Raw genomic sequence first — 9,512 nt, forward strand, 5'->3', positions numbered from 1 at the left:
ACACGACGGTTTTGTACGGGGCGTCACAATTTGTTTTTATGATTTTCATTCATTTCATATTTAAATTTAAACGGTTTAGAATTGAATACTCAGTCGTCATACATGAAACGAAAAGCTTTGACAACCACTTTCAAACTAATTCTTCCTTCTAAGAGCTCTATGAGCCGCCCTTCGGATTCTGCGTCGGTCATAAGTGAAGCCAAGATCCGACCATCGTCTGACTCTCTCTCTCTCTCTCTCTCTCTCTCTCTCGCCCACCAAAGTCATGTATAAGACGCCGTCTAACCTTTCTTAATTTTTTATTTTTTTTAATTTATTTTCTTATTGGCCTATATATATTATAACACCAAACACTTCTCTACTTTTCTCTTAAAATTTCTTTATCAAGTTTTTTCTTGACCTTACATTAAGTAATCACGACTCCTAATGCTTTAATATTATTACTTTTCTATAGTTAAAGTGTTTATTTTCACTACGTATAAAATTTTAAAGTTTTTTCTCAACTAGTATAATATTTACCAATCAATCAATATATTATATTTACAACAATTTTTTTTGGTTATTTAAATAATAAAGTAAACATCTATAAATACAAATTTCAAAATTAGAAGTTCTGTCAAAGTAGCAAATAGTTTATTTTGTACCCACTGCAAATTAGTTCTGCCAATAAGCCATATAGTACCCACTGTATTTCACACATTAACCTTTTCATTTAGTTTATTTTGTTTTTAATTTTTATTTTTATATAAATATAGTGATAGTGATTTAATTTACCCGCGACATTTCCATTTCCATTACCTGTTCCTGTACTATTTAAGAGAAATGGATGGCGGTTGTATGGTTTTCTGTATTTATTTAAAACTTAAAATAGTTAAGTAATCAAGGAGTATTATTATGTTATAATTATAAAAATTTATAATTAATAATCATTATAAATATTATACTCACTTCATCCCATATTAATAGTCCGACAAAAAACGCACAATTTAAAAAATGTCATAAAAGTATTGTATTACTATCCAGTTTTATCCTTACATTTTCTTTCTTTTTTATTGCTATTTACTTACCTTAAGGGAATAATAGAACTTTACTTAATTGAGACTATTAATTTAGGGGAGTGATATGTACACAATATTTTTTTGTAACGTACACAACCAATATGCTTTACAATATTGTACAATACAACACTACACTGTAAAGCATGTTGATTGGATAGATAATAAAAAAAGGTTGTGTACATATTATCACCCATTAATTTAGGATAGTAGATATGAATATGAAATGAAAAGAATATTTAATATTATCTTGTTATGCTATTCATTTGACGTTTAACATAAGCCAGCCAAAGTCTATTTCTCTACGCGTTATCATTCTCTCTCATCTAAAACCCTAAACACTTTAATTTTCTCTCACTAAAAAACTTCCATTCTCAATTGCAGTGTACGTTCTCACTGATCGATCACCGTATGGATGAAAATGAAGATCACAAACCTTCGAATCCTATCACCTCCGATTCCACGTGGACACTCCCTGCCGACAATTACGGATTCTTCGGAATCAACGATGCGAGAGAAAACGATCTGTTAAACTATTTCCGATGGACTGATTCCGGAGCTACTTCCGATCATCCTCATGATGCACCGGAAGAGAATAAACCTGCGGCTAGCATTATTTCAGCTAGATCTGTCGAAAACGCAGGGGATATTGATATCGATGCATCTACTTCTTCCGAGGATCGACCGGAATCGTCGGCAGCAACTTCCGGTGGTGCTGCTTCTAGCGGTAAACCACCGCCGTCTGAGACAGGGTGAGTATATTAAAAAAAATATCATTTCACATAAGATGTTTATTGTCACGTGCGTATCTATAATATTATCTAATTGAAATATTTAGAAGATATTTTTTAAAATTAAACGTGAATGTTATGAATAAGTAAGATATAAATATATATAAAGTAATTTTAATAAAGGAGTGTGAAATCTGTAATGGTGCGGCTCCGGCCCCGGCCCACCATATGTTGCTTGTTAGCCATTTTACAAAAGCTGTTTACCAATTCACAATTTACGGTCGTGAACACCGCTGCTATTTCGGCGGAGCGTGCTGTTTGTGGCATCACTTTTTCCACGAAAAATGACCGCATATAAAACTCTTAAATATATATATTAAATGTTTAAATTAATGTGTATATATTAATTAATATTAATATTAATGATAGATGATAGATAGATTCATCATTGATATTTTTTAACTTATTCATCTAAAACTCTAAATATCTTAATAAGCAAATGGTCCATCAAACTAACTTCTTTTCCATGTTAAATTTTATCACAACGTTTGAAAACTTACCAAATTAATTCGACGATTTGAAAATGTAATTCAACACGTACTTTGTAAAAATGTGGACTGTTAATAAACATAATATAATATATATATATATATATATATATATATATATATATATATATATATATATATATATATATATATATATATATATATATATATTATACTCCGTATTATGTTATATATAATATAAAAGCTTATTATATGTTTTTGAAAATTAGTGTAGTCCTTTTATAAATTTAAAAAATGTGAAAATTTTTGGTTTGGAATGAAAATATAGTAAAGACTATATTATACCTAAGGTCGTTTTTTCGCACATTGCATTGCGGTAGTAGCGAAGAGAGAAGTTTTACATCCATGCTCTTGGATTGATCCGGATTTAATTCAAGTTGGAGACGAATTATAAAACTGCAGAAGGTAATCGTGTGAGTAATTTAGTTCTCATCCCAAACTACCTTTAAGAAAAAGTATATCAGAACTCATATCATATGGAGTAGTTTGCATGTGTGCATATTTGATTATTTAATAAATTATCTCAAAACCTTAGACCTAGCCAAAAATTAACTTTTATGTGCACCGTTTTTGTTGCTATGTTTCTACGTTAACCGATATGTTTTGCGTCCTGCTGTCGGTTATTAAATATTGAAATTGAAAATCATAGTTTTGCTACATAATAGAACTATCTATATCTATATCTATATTCTATCTATCTATATACTTATATAAAAGAGAGATTATATTAGCTTAATTGTCATTATTTCCATATTAGTAGCATTTCATGACAAGTAGAAATTACACATGTATAATTAACAGAATTTATGATTTTAATAATAAATAATGAGAACTAATGAAAATTAACAAGTTATAGATCACGTCCATAACAAGTTATGAAAAAACGCTAATTATCAAAGCCATATTAAATAATGATAATTATTGATATATATCAGTCATGTTTGATGGGTTAATTGTAACTTCATCTAAATTAATTTTTGTTCTTGTTTGTTTCTAAATAATCCATTTTATGCCTCCAGTTTTGAGTAGTCGTGCATCGCACGGGCTCAAACCTAGTATATGTGTATTTAACACCAATTTAATTAAAGGCCTAGCTCCACTTTAATTTTTCTGTTATCTCATAAATTCTATTAGATATTTTATGGGGCTTTAAAGAATATCAGGTGAATGATTATTATCATTATTAATTGCTCCTAGTATCCCACTTGCAATGAGATCACAATAACAAAAAGTTTTGTGGTTATTATTGCTAGAATGTAGAAGGGTATCATCGATATATATTAGTCGAAAACTCGTGAAATTACGTGTTTGCCAAAAGTTATATAGATAAAACCTAAATTAAAAATGATTATAAAAAAACATATAATATCATTAAAATTTTAAAAGTAACATTCTTAAATTAAAACATAAGATACATTTTTCTTCCTTGAACATTATTTTAATACCCACATAATCTCCAACCCTTTATCACAGTTTTCCGAAAATCTCTATATATTTTTTTAAATACTATAACCATGCGTTGCATCACTACGATTGCAATACCTTCAACATAAAAAATATCCAAACTACACTATATTAGTCAAAATACCAAATTTGACTCCTCATTCTCAATCACATCCCTGCTTTCAATACAATGACATTATATTTCAAAACACATGAAGATCACCTTTTTTTAAAATTGTTAGATTTTATTTGTCTAAGAATTTTAACCTTTAAAAAAATATTTATATAGTATAAAATATTGCAATGCAAGTTTTAAAGAATAGGGCATAAGATCATATTTAATGGTGAGGACTAGGGATGACAATTGTCACCCGATCCGATGGATATCTACCCGATCCACTCGCTTCACAATGAATATGGATGAATTTAAATGGATATAAATATGGATATGGATGAACCTAAATGGATACAGATATGGATATGGATGAAAAATCTCATTCATGGATATATATTCATTTACACCCAAATTACATATACAAATACATAAATATAGACATATGCTTACATATTTACTACTGCGAATTCATTTACCGTTAAATTTACATTTTGCTTATCAACCTTATAATGAAAGAACTATAATATATTATAATAAACATACATATATCTAACAAAATAAACATACATATTTAATTTTTCATAATCTATATTTAATAGAAAATTCAACAAATGTTGTTATATCTTTAATAAAAATTACACTTTCTTATGGATAAATTTTAACTATGTCATGCTATATTTATTTTTGCTATACTGCATTTTTGTTTTTATCGCATATTAGGAAATAATATAACATTATTTAAATATCCAATGGATATCCATTAACCCGCTTAATCCATTGAATATGGATATGGATGGATGACAAGATATTAAACGGATATGATATGGATATGGATGGACAAAAATTAAGTGGATATGGATATGGATACGGCATCACCCGATCCATATCCAATCCATTGCCATCCCTAAAATTGATGACGTGATGGGGTGTGATACGTGTTTTGTGTGGTATAGTGGTGATGATGTAATGGAGTTTATAATAGCAATTGGATGATGAGGTGTGATGGAGTTATTTTATTATTTTTATTGATTTAATTAAATTATAAATACATTAAACTAAATTGTAATTGGCTGAAAAATCATCGGGCTTCAATTTTGCTTCTATGATGCTTTCATCACGCCTACCAATTTTTCCTCCCATCACGCTACATTGTGGCGTGATGGTGGCCTTATGGAGGTAAAATTTGACCCATCATTGTATATCGTCTAATGTGTTTTCTATATGTAATATATAAACTATATATTTGTCATTGGATTATTGATTATAAATTTTAAACAAAATTTATAATATCGAAAAAATAGTTGACTATATATAAAATTGTAAACATAAAAGTGAATTGATATAAAAATGACGTAAATTAATTTATGGGATTTTTTAACAATTAAATAACCAAAACCTTCCATAAATAACACTATACGTAATTAATATAAATACACATATGAAAATATTAAGAGTTTATTAAATGCTTAATATGTTATAATTGAAAAGTTTGAGTGAATTTAATATTTCTTATGGTATGCCCTAAGAGCACACGTTAGCCCTTCTCTTAATTTATATATCTTTAGACAAAGGCCATTTCCGTAGATTATATATCTTTAGACAAAGGCCATTTGAGGTATTTTCTTCTTTTCGCCCCATTAACCATGTAGACTTTGTACAAATTGGTAATTTCACCCGCACTTGAAACCTTCTTCTACTTTCCAACACCTTACAAACCCTAATTTCATCCATTTTTCTTATATGCGATTGTATCCCTCATCAATACTAATTAATAAGATTTATAAGGTTAACAAAGTTATTTCTTAAATAATGGTGATGTTAGTAATTGACTGAACATATGATGGATGTAATTTCGATTATTTAACATTAATTAATATTTCATACATTTTTTACCTTAAAGTCATGAAGTTGAAGTGTTCATAATAATTCAACGTATTTTTCTTTTTGAAATGGTAAAAGTATTAGAGCAGATTTGTAAGAAATCATTTGTTAATAGTCAATGTTTTTTAAAATTCAAAAATTAAATATTGATTTGGTATAAATTATTAATGGATTTTTTTTTTCTTTTTGGATATCAGTTTGGGATCACCAGGGGGAAATAACCACCCACGTGTGCATCTCTCATATTTACGCAACCAACCCCTAACTACTTCCTTGGAGAAAATACGGACCAATCCGAGAGCATAACCGGTAAAACCCCCCTCACCGCTGCCCCTGTACTAAGCGAAAGGCGACCTATATGTATACTGCAGGTTAGAGATAACATTGAGTGCAATTTCATAGTCCCGCAACCTGATAACATTGAGTGCAATGTTACAGTCCAGGAGAGTCAAATTCCTGACCTCTCTCTAAGAGAGTCAGAACACTACCAGTTAAGCAACAACTCAATTGTTTAATGATAATTTTATTTACCATAAATAATGACAATAAGTTATTCATTAACATAATAATATATTAATGAATAAAGGTTAACTTCCATGTTTTAAATTGTTTAATTGTAGAAACTAATGGAGTATTATAATTAGGTAAGTTTTAACAATCGATAGTTCCATATACCAAGATTTTTCAAACAGATTTGTTAAAGATGATACATATACATATATATATTCATAGATGTATACATATATTTATCATAGTAACAAAATCTCAAACATATATTGAGAAACAAAAAACCTGATACCATGGTTATTGTGGAGTGTCATATATATATATATATTTATATATATATATATATATATATATATATATATATATATATATATATATATATATATATATATATATATATATATATATATATATATATAGGGGCATGATCAATGGGGAAGTAACCAATCGGGGGGAAGCAAATTTTTTTTTATTTTTTTGTTTTTTTTTTTTAAATTTTTTTTTCCGGCATCAAAATCACACGAAAATATGAACATTTAGAAGAGACACTTCGTGATGAATGTTATTATTTAGGCGGAAAAACGATCGAAAAAAATAACATTCAAGATAATATTGTTCGTGAAGAATATGAACGTTTTTTTTCTTCATGTTTTGTGAAGTAAAATTTAGTCCGATTTAGAGTTTAGGGTTTAGGGTTTAGGGTTTGGTGTTTTGGGTTTATCCATAAACCCAAAACACCAAACCCTAAACCCTAAACCCTAAACTCTAAACCGTTCGTGTTAAAAACTCAATCTAAATCCTAAATCTAAACCCTAAATCTAATCCCTAAACCCTAAATTTCTAAACCCTAATATCTAAACCCTATAAACCCTAATATCTAAACCCTAATATCTAAACCCCAATAGCTAAAACTTCAAAATACGCTCGAAAAACATGATAATTGTTATATATTACTTCTTCGAATGTTTTCCCGCCAAAATAAAAACATTTATCACAAAGTGTCTCTACTAAATGTTCATATTTTCATCTCATCTATAATGTTCGTGAACAAAGTTTTTTCAAAAAAAAAAAAAAAAAATAATGTTTGTTTCCCCCCGCTTCCCCCCGAATGGTTACTTCTCTCTTGATCCTATCCATATATATATATATATATATATATATATATATATATATATATATATATATATATATATATATATATATATAGGTAAAGAGAGAGTTAAACTTTGCTAAGATGACATCATGATAGATGTTTAATATATAATACTTTTTCACTTTTATCTGATGTTGTAAAAGTTATCCCTTGAACTATTATGATGCATGACTTAATTATCTCATACTATCAATTATCAATATCAATTAAAATGAAAAGTTGATTAAACTGTGCGTGTTTCAGGGTTAAGATGAAAACGAAGGGACCAAAAAGAATTCGACAGCAACGATTTGCATTCGTGACCAAAAGCGAAATTGATCATCTTGAAGATGGTTATAGATGGAGAAAATATGGACAGAAAGCTGTTAAAAATAGCCCATTTCCTAGGTATTTGTTAAGTCCCTCTTACAATATATTCATGATATCATAAGATTTTTTTATTTCTCCATAGTTGAATATTATTTTTGTTGTTGTTTGGTATGATTTACCATGCTAGATCAAGAGCATAACAACAATATACATATATAAACTGCTTTAATTTTATTCGGCAACATTTCTAAGTGACTACTGCAATATCATAAAGTTACTACTATACACGCCATTTTAGAGGAACAAAAAAGACATTATGCATGGCAAAATAATATTTTTATCATATTGTTAGAATTTGTATTATGTCTTTAATATCTGAATGTTTCTTTTTTGGTTATAATCCCTTTGAAGGAGTTATTACCGGTGCACTAATAGCAATTGCACTGTGAAGAAACGAGTTGAGCGTTCATCAACAGATCCTACAACTGTAATTACAACATATGAAGGTCAACATTGTCACCACACTGTAGGGTTCCCAAGAGGACTGATTAGTCATGAAGGTGCATATGCTAGATATGTAGCTGACCGTTCTTCAACCTCACAACAACTTATTTTTCCGAAAACCAAATTGCCTCAAGTGGATCATGCTCTTGGTACCTCTAACTTACAATCACAACCACAATTATCATCGACGTCCTTTCAAGATTCTCGAGTAGATCAAGGGTTACTTGAAGATATCGTCCCTCCAATAATACGCAACTGACAACAAATTAATGGTATGTGTTTGTTAGCTTTTCCACTTGGCTTTTAAACTTCAAGGATTTAATATGGCACAAAAAGTAGCCAACTTTAATCTAGTTTTCCTATGTAGAAATTCCATTTTCTGGATATCATATCAAGGAATATTAATCTGTATTTTTTGTAAAATCCAAATTATTTAACATCAACAATATAATGTATATAACTTTATTTGCTTTAAAGCTCAAACTTTACAGACGTTTTATTCAGGTGTTATTACTCTATTAACTGAGACGTCGATCATCCATCCGTCATCAGTTTAAACACGACGTAATCAAGTCTAGCTAGCTTCATAAATTCTCATAAATCGGGGCTCAATATATTGTAGGAATTGCAAGTCTCATAAATTGTTTGGTAGGTATGATGGCCAACTTAATGCGCATTAAATACTACATTAATCTATTGGCATACTAGTCTTTGATGTTTCTTACTCCATAAAATGATAGTCAGGGCCCCTTTGCAACCATTAAATTTTTAAATGTTTAATCCCAAGATAGACTAATGGTTCGGGTTCTTATATCCTCACAAATGGTTAGAGAATCAAATCTTATTAGCAGCATATCTTGGGATAACTAGGTAAAAGGGTTATAAATGGTCACGGGGATAACCTGATTAGGCCGTGTGTATCTGTGTAAAAATACTTCTCTTCTCCAAGTAGTCTAAATAAGGAGAACATGATCCCTACTCGATTCAATCATGATTCAAGAGTCATGCCTCCTTATTTGTAAGCCGTAGATGTTAGAAAAAAAATAAATAATCGAAAAAACATATATATCCTTTATTTCCATTGCAACTAGACACATGATTAGGATGGAGTGCACAAGTTTTGTTTAGCATATAGTGTAGCTAGTATTGCATCTATTGCATATCCTATATACAAATCTTGCTAACATTGAACTCAATATGATCCTTTCATTTAAAACTAAACAGTGATATGATACTTCTTATGCT

General features: G+C 29.3%; 1 protein-coding gene across 1 annotated transcript; it reads left to right on the top strand.

Annotated features, from left to right (window-relative positions):
• Window positions 1-1,348: 1,348 nt before the first annotated feature.
• LOC139872404 (probable WRKY transcription factor 57) lies at window positions 1,349-8,748 on the top strand. Its single transcript, XM_071860271.1, has 3 exons — window positions 1,349-1,807; window positions 7,698-7,841; window positions 8,175-8,748. The coding sequence occupies exons 1-3, from the start codon at window positions 1,467-1,469 to the stop codon at window positions 8,524-8,526; spliced, it is 837 nt and encodes a 278-aa protein (XP_071716372.1). The 5' UTR covers window positions 1,349-1,466; the 3' UTR covers window positions 8,527-8,748.
• The last annotated feature ends 764 nt before the right edge of the window (window positions 8,749-9,512 follow it).

Source organism: Rutidosis leptorrhynchoides, chromosome 10, assembly GCF_046630445.1.
Source record: "Rutidosis leptorrhynchoides isolate AG116_Rl617_1_P2 chromosome 10, CSIRO_AGI_Rlap_v1, whole genome shotgun sequence".
Lineage (NCBI taxonomy): Eukaryota > Viridiplantae > Streptophyta > Magnoliopsida > Asterales > Asteraceae > Rutidosis > Rutidosis leptorrhynchoides.

Bases quoted from the DNA above. Each gene is read 5' to 3' on its own strand.
- LOC139872404 (XM_071860271.1), top strand. From the start codon at position 1,467: ATGGATGAAAATGAAGATCACAAACCTTCGAATCCTATCACCTCCGAT. The intron at 1,808-7,697 runs GTGAGTATATTA...TGCGTGTTTCAG, and splicing joins CCACCGCCGTCTGAGACAGG to GGTTAAGATGAAAACGAAGG. The intron at 7,842-8,174 runs GTATTTGTTAAG...ATCCCTTTGAAG, and splicing joins AAAAATAGCCCATTTCCTAG to GAGTTATTACCGGTGCACTA.